This window comes from Ursus americanus, chromosome 14 (genome assembly GCF_024610735.1).
Source record: "Ursus americanus isolate L20-20 chromosome 14, mUrsAme1.1.p, whole genome shotgun sequence".
Classification (NCBI taxonomy): Eukaryota; Metazoa; Chordata; class Mammalia; order Carnivora; family Ursidae; genus Ursus; species Ursus americanus.
The window spans coordinates 43,292,949-43,313,283 of record NC_142140.1 but is presented as its reverse complement, the minus strand read 5'-3'; the positions used below and the strand labels follow the sequence as shown (position 1 = coordinate 43,313,283).

Here is a 20,335-nt window from a genome sequence, read left to right as displayed (position 1 = left end):
CCCCCACTCTCTGTGTTTTACTTATCTCTGACAGGAAGCAATAACTGGTACTTTTAAACCCAAGTCCCTGGTAAAGGTGGTGCCATTGTACTCTTGTTTCCTATTTGGCCTCCTTTTTTATTTTTTTCCCTTTCTTTTTTTTTTTTTTTTTAAAGGTTTTATTTATTTATTTGACAGAGATAGAGACAGCCAGCGAGAGAGGGAACACAAGCAGGGGGAGTGGGAGAGGAAGAAGCAGGTTCCTAGCGGAGGAGCCCGATGTGGGGCTCGATCCCATAACGCCAGGATCACGCCCTGAGCCGAAGGCAGACGCTTAACCGCTGTGCCACCCAGGCGCCCCTATTTTTTTCCCTTTCTTGCTTTTCATTGGGATGAATACATTTTCTTTTTGGCTTCACCCTCTACAATAGTGTGGAAGTTATAAATCCCATTTCTTTGTCTTCACTGGCTAATCAATATACACTTAAACTATTATTTTCTATGTTCAGAACTAGTCACTAGCTATATCCTTTTTTTTTTGGGGGGTCAGAGGGAGACCAGGAGAGAGAGAGCGCACAAGCAAGGGGAGCAGCAGGCAGAGGGAGAGGCAGGCTCCCCGCTGAGCAAGGAGCCTGAAGCGGGACTTGATCCCAGGACCCTGGGATCATGACCTGAGCCGAAGGCAGATGCTCTAACTGACTGAGCCACGCAGGCGTCCTTATATCCTCATTTGTTCAGCAAGACGAGAACCTTAGTACCCACCTCTTTCCTGCTACTCACCACCTTACATATCTAGATTATCCAGGGTTTTAGGGTCCGTTCCCTCTCCTCACGCCCCCCCCCCCCAAGCATCAATTATTAAGATCTTATATTTGCTCTGAGGCCCTTGGACAATCCTGCTGGGGCGAGCCAAGAGGGATTCGTGCCCACCTGCTTTTTCCCGAGTCTGTAAACATGTGAACATGGGGGGCTGTCCCTGGAGAGCATGGTCCAGCAAGGGTCAGGGCCATCCCACTCCGAAGGGACAACTCAGAAGATTCTTTCACCTCTGCATCTTGTACCCTTGGGACCATTCTACGGACCTGCTGCTTTGCACTCTCTCTCATAGAGAACGTAGGAAGCCTTGCCAACTGGTACTCCAAACAAGGAAAGTTGCAGTGGGTGTCTGCACTACTGTTATTTTAGCGCATTGGAAGGGGCAGGCCGCCTCAGTGACAGGCAATAGCCAGTTCTGTTCACAAGGCCCGGCTGTGAACAAAGCAGTGTTTGCTCCTCCTTATGGGGAGGTGGAAATCTCACATCTATGCTGTACCTTGAAGGGCGGAGATAATGCAAAGCCTTCTTACATATATACTAAGGTCTGAACTTTTCATTTAACTAATAAAAGAACCTAACACAGCACGGAGCCTAGCAAGAAGGTGGTCTTCTGATGAGCAACTGAGAGGAGAGTGAGCTAAATCCTCACTTACCTTCATAGGGTATCAACAGTGATGACTGAAATGGATAGATCAAGAGCAACATAGGCTTATCATCAAGAGATAACCGTTAAAAGTAGCTTAAAATACCAAAAGAGACTGACTCCAAGGAGTAGAACTGGCATGGAAACTGGTTAAAGAGGAAACATTTTGCTTTTCTTAACTCAACTGGTATTTTTGATAAACTACATACATGTACTCCTTTAAGAATGCTAATGTACAGGGGCGCCTGGGTGGCACAGCGGTTAGGCGTCTGCCTTTGGCTCAGGGCGTGATCCCGGCGTTATGGGATCGAGCCCCACATCAGGCTCCTCCACTGTGAGCCTGCTTCTTCCTCTCCCACTCCCCCTGCTTGTGTTCCCTCTCTCACTGGCTGTCTCTATCTCTGTCAAATAAATAAATAAAATCTTAAAAAAAAAAAATTCTAATGTACAGGGACGCCTGGGTGGCTCAGTTGATTAAGCATCTGCCTTCGGCTAAGATAATGATTCCAGAGTCCTGGGATCGAGTCCTGTATCGGGCTCCATGCTCACCCGGAAGCCCACTTCTCCCTCTGCCTGCTGCTCCCCCAGCTTGTGCTCTGACAAATAAATAAATAAAATCTTAAAAAAAAAAAAAGAATTGTAATGTATACACCAAAGCCCTAAGCTTACTAGTTTCTTATCATTCTTTCTTGGCACCACATCTCCTCTGATAGTCGCTGGTAATTCCTTCTGAAGGAGTTTTCAGGGAGTCAAGTCTGAGTCCAGCTCCCTAATCTGTTCTTCGACTGGGTCTATTCTATCAGCCAACCACTGAGACTTTTATTTCAACAATTAGACTTTTTGTTTCCAAGATCTTTAACAGGTTCTCTTCAAAAACAAAAAGCTCCTGTTTTGTGGATACACCACCTAAGACTGTTAACTACACACACAGATTTTTTGACTAATTCTTTTTCTTATAGTAACTCCGTCTTCTCAGGTGTCGGCTCTATTTGTTGAGTTTGGTGACTCTCCTTCATGTTGTTGATTTTCCTCAAATATTTTATTTCTAATTCAATGCTTATTTCTGATTTTGTACTCCACCTCCCAAATATACAACTCTGGTTCTGTCTGTTACCACTGGCCATCAGTGATCATGAGCCTGGTGGGGCATGATGCAGAGGTGCATGTCCCCAGTCTTCTCGGGGTCCCCTCTCCTTCCAGCCCAATCACCTGGAAATTGCCCCTGGGCCTTCCAAGTCTGGAGAGTACCTGACCCAAGAGGGTTTGGTCTCTGCTTTCACCTGTCAATCTGAGGCTATCTAGCTTCCCTCCTTCAGCATGCACACTGACGGAGAGTAAGAGACTAGATTAGAATCTCAGCTGTCTTACTAGCTTTACACTCTTAGGTAAGACGCCTCTTTGAGCCTCAAGCTTCCTATCTGTAAAATAAGGACGACAACATACCTGCCTCACAAGGTTTATGAGGATTCAGTCAGCTAGTGCTTAAATCAGAAAAGTGCCAAGAATAGTACAGAATAGCAGAGAAAGCAAAAGCGTTTGATAATAAAGTTTTCAATAAATTATGGTGGAACAATTTGCTTATTGGGCTGTTTTTTTTTTTTTTTAAACTTTTAGTTATATGCCCACCTCATTCTAAACATGAAAATAATCCAAGTGAGTCTGAGAATTCTGTAAAAATAAAGCCTTACAAGCTCCAGCCCTCGCCCCTGGTAAATCATGCTGGTTAGGACCAAAACTCTAGTACTGTTACATGGAAATTTATGCCTTTCAAGCATTTTTAGCAATTACGACAGCAAGAATACCGAGTCCAGTATGGATACAATACTGATTACGCAAGACCTGAATAGACACTTAAAAAGAACTACAACTAGACGTACTATGAGGAAACATACAACCGTTGTTAATTAACAAAGGAATACGAGGTAAAACATCACACTATGAAATTATCTTTAAGTCAAAACACAGGTGAGGGGGCGCCTGGGTGGCTCAGTCGTTAAGCGTCTGCCTTTGGTTCAGGGCGTGATCCCAGAGTCTTGGGATCGAGCCCCTTGTCGGGCTCCCTGCTCCACTGGGAGCCTGCTTCTTCCTCTCCCACTCCCCCTGCTTGTGTTCCCTGTCTCGCTGGCTGTTTCTCTGTCAAATAAATAAATAAAATCTTAAAAAAAAAAAAAAACCCACAGGTGAGGGCACGGCATGCTTACAGAGGGGCAGCAGGTGTCAACTGGGACAGATAACCCATGGAAAGTAACCTGATAATAAAGATCGATGGCTTCCACCAGGGGCAACTCCCGCCCCCAGTGGGCAGCGTCTGGGATGGAGGACTCTACGGGCATCCAGAGTAAGAGGGAAGGCCAAGGATGCTGCTAAATATCCTGCAAAGCCCAGGACAGTCCCCACCAGAGGATTATCCAGTCTCAAAGGTCAATCATGCTGCAGCTGAGAAAAAGCGACAGAGAAAAAGCGACAGAGATCAAAAGCGACAGCTGAGAAAAAGCAACAGGGGTCTAAAGTTAACTTTCTCTTTAACCCAGCAATTTCACTCCTGGATATTACCCTAATCGACTGCCAGAAATGTAGACAGAAATAAAGGGAAAACATTGTTCATCATAACGGTATTTACAATGGGGAAAAATTGGAAAGACTCTAAGAACTCATCGATGGGCAATGTTTGAGTATCTTAGGGTACCTGTGTACAATGGAAGAGCGTGCAACCACTGTTAACAGGGACAGTGATGTTAGGTTTGAAACACAGGACACACTGAGAGGGAGAAGTGGTGGAGCTCTAAGTGATAGTATCTTTATCTTATTACTTTTTTCTATTTTTGCAAAAGACACATGCCACTTTTATGATGTAAAAAAAAATTAGGGGCGCCTGGGTGTCTCAGCTGGTTGAGTATCTGACTCTTGGTTTTGGCTCAGGTCATGATCTTGGGGTCCTGGGATTGAGCCCTGCGTTGAGCCCTGCGCTCAGTGCAGAATCTGCTGGAAATTGTCTCCTTCTCCCTTTACTCCTCCCCTGCTCACATGCTCTCTCTCAAATAAATAAAATCTTTAAAAATAAATAAATAAATAAATAAATAAATGCATACATATTTTTACAAGAAGTTAGAGTATGAACATTTTCCACTTGCAGCAATCTACAGTTAATCTTAAACACACAAAAAACCAGGATGCACTAAGCCATTCACTGAAGCAGTTTGAAACAGTATACAATCGAAATCATTCTGAAAGTCTAACCAGAGAGGGATGGCTAATTAAACTCTGGCCACCTCCTTTATGGACTAATAAACACAGCTCTCTGAAAATGTTTATGAAAAATAAGGAATATAAACATTTTCCTGTGTTATCTAAAATAAGCAGGAAAAATAAATACATAAACCCCAAAAGAGCAGGATATATTATATCATAATAAAATCACAGCTACGTTGGGGCGCCTGGGTGGCACAGCGGTTAAGCATCTGCCTTCGGTTCAGGGCGTGATCCCGGCGTTATGGGTTCGAGCCCCACATCAGGCTCCTCCGCTATAAGCCTGCTTCTTCCTCTCCCACTCCCCCTGCTTGTGTTCCCTCTCTCGCTGGCTGTCTCTGTCTCTGCCAAATAAATAAATAAAATCTTTAAAAAAAAAAAATCACAGCTACGTTAAACAAAACCCCAAATAGCCCATAGTGAGCAGAAAAGACTGCAAGCAAACAAGCAAAACTGTCAGTAGATGTTGATGGGCACACGGGGAGGGCTTCCCCCTACTTTCTGTTGTTCTTGACTTCCTCTAGTAAGTGCTGTATTTATGCTGAAAACTTTATTTTTTAAGATTTTATTTATTTGACAGAGAGAGAGAGAGGAAGAGGGGGAGGGAGAAGGGGGGAGAGGAAGAGAGAGAGAGAGAGCGCAAGAGCGCACAAGCAGGGGGAGTAGCAGAGGGAGAGGGAGAAGCAGACTCCCACTGAGCAGGGAGCGCAATGTGGGCTCGATCCCAGAACCCTGGGATCACGACCCGAGCCAAAGGCAGATGTTTAACCAAATGAGCCACACAGGCACTCTTGAAAACTTTAAAAAGTTGTTCCATCCACGTGAAGAGGCACCAAAGCAAAAGAAGAGAGTTTAACAAACAGGAGCAGTAAGTCACGAACAACTGCTGTGACACATCCCTTATCTTCATGTGCTTTTTGCATGAACCCCTCACCTCATCCTTAAGCCAGCACAGAGGCCTGAGGGGCCCCCGGCCCGGACAAGAGAAAGCCACATGGCAGGGCAGCAGCAGGGTTGGGGCTTGAATATAGGTGAACCCGACCCTCTCTCACACTCTTCCCACTGGCTAGTACCACTCCTCAAAATAGATACCTCGCCCTCTGCGTTGGACACCATCAAAACACAAATTTTGCCATGTGTTCTATGGAAGGGATTCGGAGGGCCAACATTTAAAGACCTACCAGTAAGCAGGGTCCTCCTTGAGAAGAGCTCTCTCTTTGGGAGACAGGCTGCCTCCGACAACACGAGTGACTAGCTGGTCGATGGTATCCACCACCTTGTGATCTGCTCGCTGGGGGACCGCTGGAACACACAAAAGGGCTCTTCTGAGAAACACACGGGAATACACAGGGCCTGGGACAACCAGGACAGAGTCAGAGGCTTAGGATGGAACCTAAAGCAGGCACCGGTGACCAAAATCCTCGTTCAAGAGAAATCAGCATTGAAAAGAGGAGAGCAGCATGGTATTCTAAAAACCGATACCCAAGATATTCTCCCAAAACACAGAACAGCACAGCCACTAGAAGAGAAAGTCACAAGCTTACAATGACTGTACAGAGCAACGCATGCATATATTCCACAGAAGGAATTGATATGTAGCAATTCTATTCTGCTTGTCAGGTATCGCTTAACTGGAATGCTCACATGAAGGGAAAAACATAAAGCTATATAAAATGTGACTAGGTATAAAATACATTAAAAAAAGATATCTAGGTTATGATTCCCACTATGGAGGAGGAAAGAAAAGATACATAAATATAGACACATAGAAAAAAAAGAAAGAACTATACCAGAATGTTAATAGATATTATCTATGGGTAGATTTACCAGAGACTTCATTTTCTTTGTGCTTTTCTATAAAAAATAAATACGCATGTTTTATAATCAGAAAACATATGTACAAATTTGCAAGGAAAAATTCCCTAATCAAAAATAGTCAGTGGCCCTAAGATAGGTGTTCACAGAATATATTTGCCGAATATATGAAAAGAAGAACATTTCTTAAAGTGTAAATTCCTTCCATATGAGGTGTGTGTTTTTTGGTTTTGGGTTTGTTTTTGTTTTTTTTTAAAGTAGGGTCCAGGCCCAGTGTGGAGCCCAACAGGGGGTTTGAACTCAGGACCCTGAGAGCAAGACCTCAGCTGAGATAAAAAGTCAGATGTTTAACTGACTGAGCCACCCAGGTGCCCCTCCTTAATGAGTTTCAATTTACAACGCTACTGGCAACACAGAAGAACATCTGGCCCTCAATTAATAAGACTGTTTCCTTTTCTGATATTTGCTAGTTTTAATTACACAGAATGGTCTGTTTTAGTCATTCGATAAAAACCACTCCTGAACTGGAGAGGTTTTCCAGTTTGTTCTGGGAGTAACTGCACCATCCTGTCCTTGCTTATGTCTGAATTGCAGCTTTGAGCTTATTTTAAACATCAGAGTGAGCTCTTTACACCGGCTAAATGGATTCTTCAACTGTCATGCCGCGGTAACTATTTCCCCTCTGAAACTGCTTCTTTTCCTTTCCTTTTTTGTTATCGGCCTCATCTTACAGAACTGCTAGTTTTACACTTTACCAAAGAATAAAAGGTTCAAAGCCAGAAGCTTTGAAAAACAATGCAATTTGTGGATCACTGCAACTACCTCTCAAGAAGATAACCATAAGCAAGTGTCCCAGCTTTGGCCCCACAGTCCTCCTGCCCTGACCATATTCTATAGAGGGGAACTTAAAAATAAAAAATAACAATAGTTGGGGCGCCTGGGTAGCTCAGTTGGTTAAGCGACTGCCTTCGGCTCAGGTCATGATCCCCGAATCCCAGGATCAAGTCCGGCATCAGGCTCCCTGCTCAGTGGGGAGTTTGCTTGTCCCTCTCCTCCCCCCTCATGTGCTCTCTCTGTCACTCCCTCTCTCAAATAAATAAAATCTTTAAAAAAAAATAACAATAGTAGTAATCAAAACATTCAACTGAAGATGCCATCTCCACAATTCTAACAGCAAGGGAAGCAGTGGCGGGGCAGTACCCATGAGACATGGGCGCTGGTGCCATCTACCTGCTGTCCAGACAGCCCAGGCTTGCAGATGTCAACCACAAGGGAACCCGGCTCTGCTCAGCCTCAGAGGCCTCTAGTAAAAGGCAGCATGAGTCCCACATCAAGGGAAGGGTGAGGTAATTTATGTTAGGTCAGTATCATGATGCAGCAAATACCGTAGAAACACAGAAAAAGGCCTTTGATGATCCTGTAAAAGAATAGACTGTAGTATTTTCAGTACAGCAAGACTGTTGCTGCGGGTGCACCTGCGTAGCAACAAAACTGGAAAATAGTGGGGGGCAACTTTAAGTTAATGGGTGTTTTTTTCCTCCTTCAAAGTTCTTCAGTATCATCATTACACTGACTTTCCACTCCCTCATTATGAGGGGTATGGGGAGGAGGGGTCCTGCTTCAGCCCTGAGCCCACTTCTGGAAGGCTCCCTCTCCAGGAGTAGGTGTGGCTGCCCATCCATGATGGTACCTACCCAGCGCCTGAGATTATCAGGGCTCCATAAGGGTGTCGAGGAGTAAAGAGATTCAGGGACGAACAAGGTTTTCCCACTTGGCTGGGGCAATGGAAGCTGAAAGGAGGTGGGGGGGGGGGGAGTGCTTTCTTGCTGGTCACATGGGCTACCACATATGCTCATGACCTCTGGGATGTCTGGGCTAGGAGAGCATTCATCCTAGGTGCTAAGAGGGAGAGAGAAGGGACAGACACCAAACAACGAAATGTTTATATTACTTTTTTTTTTTTTTAATATATATATTACGTCTTTCTTGGCCCTTCTGGAACCTCCCCAAAGCTGACTCATTAACTGCAGGTTACCAGATATATCTAACTGATCTATCGACTTTAGCCATTCTAGAAAAGTGAGTGAGTAGAAAGTGTTTCTACTACCTGGGCTGACATGGCTAATCTCTTGCTGGTCCCTCAACAGAGCTCAAACATGGTCTCCCGGACTCCCCTGGGCTAGGTTCTCTCTCATCCGCTTAATCCTGGCACAGGAGGAGCTGGCTTTTGTGACTTCTGTCCCTTAGGAGCCTGGGGACTCCCCAGAGCCAGTGCCCAATGTTTACTTTCCCCTCTACTAATACCTTGGGTGGGGGGGAATGCTGTAACAAGGGCTTCTTAACCTTGGCTGCAGGATAGTACAAACCACCCAGAAAGCACAAGCAGAATTGTGTACAAATATGTGTGCATTTTTCCTGGCAAGGGCCACAGCTTTTGATCAGATTCCCAAAGGAGTCTGTGACCCAGAAATGTCTAAGGACTTCTGTGGTAGACAGAAGATTCCTAAAATATGCTTACAGAATGAATGCACACTGGCCAGTATGAGTTTTCTACTAAAACTCTGATATTTCCAGTTGGCTAAAAAACTTCTGTGCGAAAATCTCAAAGAAAATAAGAGACATTACAAGAAAACATGAAAAACAAACTAATCACAACAAATAGGAACTTTCGGTGCTTTCCTTACCATCACTCAGACCACTCGGAGTCTTGGCCTGAATTTCGGGTTTGGTGGGAGGAACCATTTTCTCCTCCTCTTGGGTTGGCTCAGGTTCGGCTTTCTTGACTTGGAGTGGACACCCACTGCTGACCAGCCAGGCCTTCAGGTGATCGATGTATTCCCTCCCAAACAGAGTCGAGTCCTCGAAATTTGGAAATGCGGCAGGAGAGGGAGCTATATCTTGGAGGCCCACCGCTTCTAAGATTTTCTCCTGCCGGAAAGAAGAAGCCAAGGAGAAAGTCTGTCCCAAAAGGGCTAAAGATTTCCGGCAGAGAGAATTGGTGGTCTCCAGGGCAACCGCCAAGTCGAGGGGGTTACTGAGGGTCTTCATCTTGACGCTCAGCTCGTAGGCATTGCATGCCATGAGCAGGGGTGTGACACTCTTCAGGAGCCGGTCTTGAAGCCTCATTATATACTTGTCAAAGGGCTTTATGATTTCAAAAAAGCAATTTTTGGTCTTCACAGCACCTTTGTCTAAAAGCATGTTTAAAAACTCATTATCAACTCTGGGTGTTTTCAAAGCAGAGTGCTTTAAAAATTTGATAGTAAAAAAGCAAAAATCTCTGTGCTCTGGTTTTAAGGAGCATTTGAATGAAGCGAGCATTTTAGCACAGGTTTCGGTTTCAAGTTCAAAGAGAGTCTGGAAAAGCTGGGAAAATTTAACATCATCTTTTATGGTGTGGAATCCTGCCCATTTGATTATTTCTATCCCAAATCTTGAAAAAACATCAGACTTATCCATGAGGTCAAAGCTCATCTTTCTTCTGGGGAGCCGAATATCCTTCAGATTAAGCCCCAAAGGGATCTGAGTGGGAAACTGGATATCTTCTGTCCCTGGGTTTGTCCCCAGGGTCACATCAGGACTTGAGGTGGTTTTCTGGATTTGGTTGGTGCCCTGAGTTTTGGGAGTAATACGATTTACAATGGGTACTTTCTTCGTGCTCACACTTCTTAGTGTGACAAGTTTCCCGACTCCCCCTTTAGTTGGGAGCAGGCCCTGAGTCTCTCCCTTTCCTAAAAGGGCCCCTTCCTGGTCAACGATGTTTAGACCTCGGCCTCTGCCCTGGACTTGGGCACTGCCCCTAAGCACAGAGTCTGCCTCCCCTGGACGGTCCACGTCGTAATCCCGACTCTCTTTCTCCAAACACTCTTTCTCAATCAGCCTGGAGGAACCAAAGTCCCCCAGTAGTGCAGAAGGACCAAAATTATACTCCTGTGACCAAGGGGATTCTTGAGAAACGGGGTGGGCAAAGTCTTGTTCCCAAGAGCCACGGAGTGCAAATTTCCAGTCCTGAGAACGGAAATGTCCCAATTTCCGGTGGCCAAAAACCTGGTCTCGGGAATCAGGGTGGGAAAATTCCAGATCCCGGCTACACTCTTTGCGAAAGTAGTTGTCTTCACTTACAGAAGGATTGCTTGATCTGAAGGAAGGTCCTGGAAATACATCACCTCTCAGGCTTTCTCTTCCAGTGTCTCGAGCGTGGGCTACAGAACCAGCCAGAGTGTATCTGCTGTCACTAGGAATGTCATCATACATATCTGCTCTGGCTCTTGGGACTGTCCTCAGAAGATCTGAAATAAACGATCCAAAGAGGAACACAAAGGTAATTTAGACCAGAGGTTGCAAAATTACAGTCCACATACCACCAGCCAGCAGGGGTCCTTTATTTGCCAGAATGCATTTTAGAAATTTGTATTTGTTTCTAACATTTAAAATGTGTGTGGCTTTACTTAAAAATCTGGTTTTACAACCTATAAAAACAGAAGACCTACAAGCACTGGGCCTGCATGTGCCTGGATGCTAGTCCACAGAGGCTGGGCAGTAGTGCCCCTCACTCATTTGGCCTTCCTGTCCAGGCTCTGCAGGTATCTGTTTTATAAGCCCTTTTTTAGACTCAGGGAAGGGTGTCTGGTCCCCAAATAACCTGGACTTCTTTACTACAACTGGAACACTTGTATATTTCTACTTCTACCACACAGTAGACAGTTTCTCTGGAGGCTGCCTGCCCTCCCTGCCTCTGAGGAGAAAGTGTTAGATCACAGTGCCACGAAGGCAGGAGGCATGCCTGACACTATACCCACCACAGCCAACCACAGCTGAGCATCTGACCCAAAAGTGGCAGAGAAGCTCCCTTCGAAGGTCCACTGAGCCAACCAATCCTCTGAAAAAACAGAGAAACTAAAACAGATAAGGGAGAACAGAAGCTAAACAAGCCACAGCAAGAGAGGCCACAATGAAAATGAAATAGTATATGTAGAAATGAGAAAAATTGGAACCTAAATTTTCATTTGCTTATTCACACATAAAGAACCTTTGTAAGAAGCCAGGAACATGGGAATAGCGGGCCTCAGGGAGACTCTGCAGAGCAGCTTTCTAACTTTCTAGCTTATGAATGAGAATATTACCTAGTCAAGAAGTCAAATAAAAGGAAGAGAGATGCCAGGAAGTAGTAACGGGCCAAGAGACCACAAGAAGCTAAAGCTTTGTATAAACCCAAATTTATTTGTTCAAAAAGTACTTACTGAGCAATTACTGTGTGTGGGCACTGCTCTGGACAGCAGAGTGATATACAGGGAAAGGAGAGAACAAAATCCCTACTCCCCTGGATTTATCAGTTGAGGGAGCCAAACAATAAACAAAAATCCATCACATGTAAGAAAGTGCCGATAAGAACTATCAAGCAGGCAGGAACACGAAGAGGGAGAGCCATGTTCAGACAGGCTGCTGTCTGTCTGCCCAAGGTGGGCTGCTCCGACAACAATGTCTGCGCCGCAGAGGCCTGGTTTAAGGGGCCAGACCACGCAGTTATGGGGGAGGCCTTCCAGGCAGAGGAAGCATCAGGACAAAGCCCTGAGGTAAGACTAGCAGGGAACAAGTGTAGCTAGAATGGAACAGAGGAACACGGCGCAAAGAGGTAAGAAGGTGACTCCTAAACTCTACTGCACACTGGAGAACTTGGGGATCCCCAGGGATCTTGATTTAATTACTTGGGATGGCGTGTGGCCTGGGCATTAGGGTTTTTAAAGGGTCCCCATGGAGTGACTAGGTGTCTCAGTCGGTTGAGCATTAGACTCTTGATTTTGGCTCATGATCTCAGGTTGATGGGACTGAGCTCCACGTAGGGCTCCATGCTCAGTGTGGAGTCTGCCTGCCCCTCCCCATGCACGTTCGAGTGTTCTCTAGCTCGCTAAAATAAGTAAGTAAAATCTTAAAGGGTCTCCAGATGATGCTAACAAGTAGCAAAGTTAGGGAATCATTATGTGAACAGAATGGGATAACAGATCAAGCCAGGCCCTCAATGGGACTCTACAGTTTACTCTGAACAAGATGGAAAGCCATTAAGGGTTTGGAGCAAAGGGGTGACCTCACTGGCTTTTGTGTAGGGAATTCACCACCAGATACAAGAGCAGATATGGATGTTCCAGCAAAAAGTCCACTGGGATAATCCGCGTATTGACGGCTATTGATGGCACGGTTAGGGCAGCAGTGTTAGGAAGAGTGGTGGATGGAGTCTGCTACAAAAGGATTTTCAGATGCCTTGTAAAGCAATAGACTAGAACAGAGTGAAAGGCCAGTCAACAGACCATGCAGCTAGCTCTGTGACAAAGTGGTGGTTCTGGAACCATCTAGCATCCTGCTGGTTTCCTAGTACAGCTCCCGCCTCTCATCTTTCTTGAGGAAACTAAGATACACATTGATGTTTGAGTCTCTAGATAAAAATAAAACAAGGTTTAAATCTCCAGATTTGGGGTGCCTTGGTGGCTCAGATGGTTAAGCATCTGCCTTCGGCTCAGGTCATGATCCCAGGGTCCTGGGATCGAGCCACGCATCAAGACTCCCTGCTCCGTGGGGAGCCTGCTTTTCTCCCTCTCCTTCTATTGCTCCCCCTGCTTGTGCTCTCTCACTCTGTCAAATAAATAAAATCTTAAAATAAAATCTCCACATTTATACGTATGTGTATACATGTATAAACATATACACATAAATGTGTATAGACATAAACAATATGTTAAGTATTTAGGATTACGTAAACCTATCATAGACGAACTGAAGTACTCACAAAACACCACAGATATGGTTACCTCTGAGGAGTAAGGAAGCAGCTAAAGACTTTTACATTATACTCCTAACTACTACTTTTTTTTTTTTTAAGATTTTATTTGACAGGGGGCGCCTGGGTGGCACAGCGGTTAAGCGTCTGCCTTCGGCTCAGGGCGTGATCCCGGCGTTATGTGATCGAGCCCCACATCAGGCTCCTCCGCTAAGAGCCTGCTTCTTCCTCTCCCACTCCTCCTGCCTGTGTTCCCTCTCTCGCTGGCTGTCTCTATCTCTGTCGAATAAAGAAATAAAATCTTTAAAAAAAAAAAAAAAAGATTTTATTTGACAGAGACAGACAGAGCATGCGCACGCACGCACAGAAGCAGGGGGAGCAGCAGAGGGAGAGGGAGAAGCAGGCTCTCCGCTTAGCTGGAAGCCCGATGTGAAGTTCGATCCCAGGAGCCTGGGGTCATGACCTGAGCCGAAGGCAGAGGCTTAACCAACTGAGCCACTCAGGTGCCCTATACTCTTAACTACTTCTTAATTCTTCCACCCCTTGTAACAGGAATGTTTTTATATAAAAACACTCAAGCATTTTTAAAAATTGTCTGAAGACAGTTTCCAGGCTTCAGTTTCTCCACATCCAAAGTACACAAGTTATCCCTGCCCCAAGCACTTAAGACTCACTCGATCAACACTGAGGAAGTTTCCTCACTGGAAACTGGCTCAGGGGCTGGTCCAGGGAGCCCCACAGGCCTGTAGGAGGCCTGGAAGAGTCTGGCCCACCTCAGAAAAGGGTGTGCTCAGTGCCCTTCCCTGGAGCCCAGAGCACTCAAATCAACCTCAAAGCCTGCAGTTGTTTCCTGGAGAAAGGCGTGTGCAAGCTGGGTCTTAGGGCCTGAGAGACTTAACCAGGCTGAGGGATTCAAAGCACAAACAGGCAGCACAGTGTCACTGAAACATGAGCCCCAAAAGCAAGGAGATGAGGGCTGGGAGCCTTGTGTGCAATGGCGAGGGACCTCTCTGTCATCCTGCAAACTATGTGTGCACCATTTTTGATTCTGCTGGCATGACATTTCAAAACTTTCCAAGGGGAATGTTTTCAGGCAAGGCCTACACCTGGCAACTTCCCATTACCTCGTCTTGTACACACCACTATTACCTATTACCTGGTTGCTCCTGCACTTGTCTGAGGATGTAACCCCGAAATGGGGAGCCCCAAGAGTCCAAGCAGGGCCTTGGCCCAGCAAGGCTGGCATTAATAGATTCATCGGGGAGGGCCGATTTGAGGGGAATGGAGCCAGAAACTGAGAGACCGTTCAGGAGATTACTGCAATAATCCAGGCGAGAACTAGTAAGAGCTCAAATCTGGCCAGCAGTGGTGGGGATGGAGCCAGGAGATTGATTCAAGAACCCTTCTTTAGGTGGGGGAGGGTGCCTGGGGCGGAGAAGCTTCAGATAATGACAATACCCACTTCTGCATAATGATTTGACAGGTAGACCAAGAGATAACTTTATCTTCCCTTAACAAATAAGGAAGGTAGGATCGAAGGAATTGAATAGTTTGCCCAAGGCTTTGATATCCTCCTGTCCTGACCCTAAAAGAATGCCCAACAACTACCCTCCCCCCAAAGAAACCAAGCACTTTAATTCACCTTGTGCTTTAAACTGAAGAGCTTCACCTACGGCCTCACCACTGGGGTCCATGTGATATCGGTTAGCTTTTTCTTGCAATACAGCATCAAAAGTCTCCTGTGCAATTCGCCTAGCTGCCATGTTTCTCTGACCTGTAGTGAGAGGGGGAAAAAAAGACACTAAGAATGACAACTAATGCTCACACAGCCTGCTCAATTTCACCTAATCCTCTAAGTAATGAGACAGTCATCTATAATTCAACATGGTGCTTCAGAGGCAGGCCGAATTATTTTAAGGGGGCTTCTGCCTTCAGGGAGCTCACAGGTGTGTTGGTTAGAAGGAGCAAAACAAGCATGGTGATCTTAAACAATCTATCTTGCTTTTCTGAGCCCATTTCCTCAGAATCCCTATCTGTTGGGGTTTACTGGAGAACTGCAATGAAGCAACAGACACAACTGAACATAACAGTGTTGGAGGGGGGAGCATAACCCTCGCAAATGGTGGTCAGGAGAGATGCAATCTTTCCCATTTCTATTTTTCTATTTCACAGGCACACAAAGAGGCTCTGAGTACTGACCTGCCCTCTGAGAACAGCCTCTCAACAAGTGAGTGGAGAAATCCCTGGCTAGTGACAGAGCTTGCTCTGTACCAGGTCCTCTTGTAGGAAAGGGACTCTCACAATCTCTTTACTTCTTCCAACAACCCAGGGAAAAGAGGGTCCTGTTATGAATGATATTATACAGAAGAAGAGAAAGACTCAGGCTAAGTGACCCACCCAAGGTCAGACAGCCCAGACTGGAACCTGGAAAACAGGGCACTGGGAGTGGGGACAAAGCCCTGAAGACGGACTAGAAAAAGACTGAGAAGCAACGCTGAGGAACCCAGTGACGGTGTCCTTAAGCAAAATATCCCTTCCATCTTGGAACCTCCAATCTCAAGACCCAAACCTGCCCTTCCCTCGAGCCATTTCTTATAACCATCACCCCCTTTTCTCATTCTTAAGCCCTTTTCCTGCGGCGCCCCTTGTTCTCTGCTATGGAAGGACAGGGTCTCCCAGTCAGGCGGCTCCGGATCAAATCGAGGGACCGAACCTTTTTGCGCCTCCGTTTCCCCATCCATGGAATGGGCAGCTAACGGTGGGGGCTGCCGTGGGGACTGAACCAGGTAAAAAATGGTAGAGCCTAACACAGCGGTCGGCCGCAGTAATCCCCCTACGAACGGAGACGCTCCGGGCTCGGGTGAAATGAATGAACGAATGAACCCTTTCGGGCGTGGCCCGCCTCCTACCGGCCTCGGAGAACGAAGAAAAGAGAACGTCGGGCCTGGGAGGCCGAATACCGCCCCCCAGGCCAACCCGGCGGGGACGCGGCCGACGCGCAGCCCGAAGGCCGAGCTCGCGGCGTCATCGCGGAAACCCGGGGTCCCCGGAGCCGAACCCGAGCCTCCCACCCCGGGGCCCGCCCACCGACGACGCCGGGGCCCAGGCCTCACCCTGAACCCACCGCGCGCGGAGCCTCCCCCGCCGCCGCTTCAGGTTCCTCACCCGCCGCCGCCGCCGCCGCCGCCGCCGCGCGAGGCGGAGACATGCAAATGAGCCAACGGTCTCCGCAGCGCCGCGCCGCGCAGGCGCAAGCCGCCGCCGAGCCCTGGTGCGCAGGCGCAGGCGGCCGCCGCCAAGTCCCCTTGCGCAGGCGCGTTGCTCGCTTCTCAGGACAGACCCTCCCGAGGCGAAAGATTAATTTGTTGAGGGCTGCGGCAACGGGGAGCGGCCAGGAAGAGGCGGCAAAGACGTCGCCGCTCCACACCTGTTGGCTTTCTTGGATTTACCTGTGCTCGCGGTCACTCTTGATCACTCCGGGAGCGGTCCGTGGAGCTGAGGGAGGCCGAGGAGAGTTGGCGCCAGCGCGCCTGCGCCCGTACGGTGGCCGGAAGGGACCAGAGGTGATTCTGCTGGTGACAGTCGCGAGCCCCACCCTTTCCCCCCACGTGGCTGCGAAAACCGGGTGAGAAGCGGCGGCTGCGGAGTTCCCTCGCGCGGGGAGGGAAGTGGGCGCCGCGGGGTCGGGCTGGTGACTGTGGCGCCCCCCTCGGGGACTTGGTTTTGGGGACTGACTTTTACAGAAGCCGCCGGGGGACAAAATCCACCATTTCCCTGGCCTCCGCTTTCTTTTCATTCATTTATTGATTCATTCATAATCTATGTACTGAGTACCTCCTGGGTTTCTGGCTCCATCCTGGGTAAGGGGGGAAGGTGGTGAACAAAGTTGTCTGAGCGCCAGTTCTCGTGGAGGTTAAATTTAATTGGGGAGGAGGCTAGACAGTAAAAAGAAATAAAACAAATGAACCATGTCACTCCAGGTAGATATAGTATTCAAAAAGGATGATGCGGTAGGAGGGGGGAGCTGCTTTAACCAGAGTGGTTATTAAGAGTGTCCCTTGGGTGGCTGGGAAGGATGAGAAAGAGGTGGGAAAGCTCAGGTGAGAAGGTCTAGATGAGAGACCTAGGTAAGGTCCACGTAGAGAAAGTGCTGGTAAGTAGACTAGATTTTGTTGCTAGGGTTGGGATGCCAGTGCAGGATTTTGAGCAGTGAGGTCTCTTTGTGATTTCAAGTTTCTCCCTGCCTGCGGAGTGGAGAATAGAAGTACAGAGTGTGGCAGGGAAGAAGCTGGTGAGGTCACCCATAGGGAGGATTGTACCTGAACCAGGGTGGGTGTGTCAGGTGGAGGAAGATGAGGAGTCATTAGAGTCCCTGCCATGTCAGGGCATCGTTTTCTTGGTGAGTGGAAACCTGGCTTAGAAAAGGAAACCGGCTGTCCTTTGGGGTCTTGCTAACTCCCTTTCTTGCCTCCAGCACACCTTGGACCCATCATGGGGACTGGTAATGCTGTTTTCCCCCTTTCCTAGCCTGGACTGTTCCCGGGTGGCTCCCAGACGACCATTCCTAGGCACCGTCTTTCTCGTGAGCTCCAGCTATGTACTTTCATTCTGCCACCTAGCCCTGTGCCCAACCTAGGGGACCCCTGTAGGATATGCCATAGAGGTGGTCTCAGAGCTGGCCATTGATCTCCTGAGCTCAGTACCGGGCAGGGTGAGATTCATGGGGGTAGGGGAGCCAAGGCCAGAGAACACATACAGGTTCTAAGTGGTCAGGGAAGGCACCCAGGAGGAGGTGGCCTGGAAGCGCTAGCAGAAACTCTGCAGAGAACCCAGGTGGAGGGAAGGTGTTAATGAAGTAGGGTGGCCTAATGGCTAGGTCTCTTACTGCCTCTGTTCTCTGGCAGGTTCTTCCCCACTCTGAGCTTCAGATTTCTCATCTGTAAAGTAGCCATAATTGACATTCACCTTTAGGACTGTGCCTCTGTGACAGGGTGGCCACTCACTGTTGGCCCACTCAGGTCTGAAGCATGGCCAGGCTGGTAGAAGTATCATTTGGTGGCAGAGTCAGGAATAGAGTCCCTCCAACAGTCCCAGCTGGGAAGTTCCTGCCCCTCAGAACACCCCCACACACATACCAGCCTGGGTGCCTCCCTGAGAAGCTCTTTACTGAAACAGAAAATCCTCTTTTCCTTCACCTTTGACCGTGGAAATCTTTAGCAACCCCTGAACGGATCCTTATTCTTCTGTGGCAGAAAGAAGTAGGGGGGCCATCTGCAAGGAAGCAAGATGGGGTGTTTGATGCCCTTATGCCTCTCCCCCCCGATTAAACTGGTTGAATTACCTCTAAGCAACAAGGAAAAGGAACAATAGCTATGTTTATTGAGCTCTTACTCTGTGCCAAATCCTATTTAAGCACTTTATAGGAATTGACTGGTTGAATTTTCACTACAGCCCTATGAGGTAGATTCTCTGTTTATCCCCGTGTCACACAAGAGAGACTTGACCAACAGTGAGGTTAAGTGGAGCGCCCGGGATTCAAGTCCCCCCTGCTGGCCCCAGAGCCTGTCCTCCTCCTCCCCCAAAACATCTGCGCAAACCCAGATGGGATATTCACATCCTGTGCCACCTCCAGAAAGAGGAGCACGGGCTTGAGGGCCTGTTTCCCATGCAGCCCAAATTTGCGCTCGGATTTTAGCCACATTCCCCTCCTGCTGTCCTAGTACTGCCTGTGCCTCTGTTCCCCTAACATTTTCTGTGATGCACGATTCTCTAACAGACCTGGACCAGGAAAAATAATTGTTTTGAAAGACAGTATTAGGACAATTGAGAAAGTTGATCATGGAGTGTATATTAGAAAAGAGTAATGTATCACTGTTAAATTTCCTGTGTTAAATTTTAGTTGCACATCGAATGTGTGAGAGTGTCCTTTTCTTGGGAGATTCATGCTGACGTCTTTAGGAGGGAAGGATCTGATTCCTGGAGCATACTCTCACATGGCATCTGTGTGTGCAGGAACACACGCTCACAGAGAGAGATGAACTTGGCAAAATGTTAACAACTAAAGTTAGGAGGAAATAGGCGTTCTTTGTACTATTCTTGAGACTTTATTATAAATTTAAAAAGTGATCTATTTTAATGGAAACTTAATATTACCTCAGTAAACAAAGGAGAGGGGCGCCTGGGTGGCTTAGTAAGTTAAGCGTCTGCCTTAGACTCATGTCATGATCCCAGGGTCTTGGGATTGAACACCACATCATGCTCCCTGCTCAGCGGGGAGTCTGCTTCTCCCTTTGTCCCTCCCCCCACTCATGCTGTCTTTCTCTCTCTCTCTCTCTCTCAAATAAATAAATCTTAAAAAAAAAAAAAAAAAAAACCCAAAGTAGATACAGTGTAAGAAGCAAAATGAAAGGAATTGTTAACCCCTGTTAGGCTCTGGGCCTGAGGCCTGTTTCCCTCTTTGTTGAAAAGAGAGAGTGGTAGGGGCACCTGGGGAGCTCAGTCAGTTAAGCATCCCGGACTCTTGATCTTAGCTCAGGTATTGATTTCAGGTTTGTGAGTTCAAGCCCCACGTTGAGCTCCACTCTGGGTGTGGAGCCTACTTAAAATAAAAAAATAAATAAAATCTAAAAAAATAAATGAAAAAGGAGGCGCCTCAGTGGCTTCTACCCAGGTCATGATCTTAGGGTCCTGGGATCGGCCCCCGCGTCGGCCTCCCTGCTTAGCGGGGAACCTGCTTCTACCTCTCTCACTGACTCTCCTCCCCACCCCATGCTCTTTTTCTCTCTCTCAAATAAAAAAATAAAATCCTTAAAAAAAAATAAATGAAAACTACATGTTCAGTGCCTTAGTCACATTAGCTACATTTCAACTGCTAGAACCCACGTGGACAGCACAGATACGGAATATTCCATCATCACAGAAAGTTCCATTGGATGCATGGTCAGAATGGGTTTGAGTTTTTGGGAAGATGACTTCACAGGTGCATTTCACTCTTGTCAGGAGGCAGGTGGTGTTGGGTTTCTCTTCTGGTGATGTGAAATCACACAGCGGACGAGGGTACTGTCCCC

General features: G+C 47.2%; 1 protein-coding gene across 9 annotated transcripts in view; it reads right to left on the bottom strand.

The window, feature by feature from the left end:
• Positions 1-16,841, bottom strand: part of SUGP2 (SURP and G-patch domain containing 2) — a 34,747-nt gene extending 17,906 nt beyond the window's left edge. For 4 of the 9 annotated variants that reach the window (XM_087867137.1, XM_087867139.1, XM_087867138.1 and 1 more), the window contains exons 1-4: positions 16,434-16,491; positions 14,911-15,042; positions 9,184-10,788; positions 5,866-5,986 (exon numbers count right to left, since the gene is read on the bottom strand). In XM_087867137.1, the coding sequence (XP_087723263.1) occupies positions 5,866-5,986; positions 9,184-10,788; positions 14,911-15,042; positions 16,434-16,476 (1,901 nt within the window). In that variant the 5' untranslated portion in view covers positions 16,477-16,491. Of the gene's footprint in view, positions 1-5,865; positions 5,987-9,183; positions 10,789-14,910; positions 15,043-15,467; positions 15,611-16,381; positions 16,492-16,717 lie in introns of those variants that run through there. The other 5 variants (XM_087867140.1, XM_087867141.1, XM_045778802.2 and 2 more) reach the window with 5 other exon arrangements.
• Positions 16,842-20,335: the final 3,494 nt, after the last annotated feature.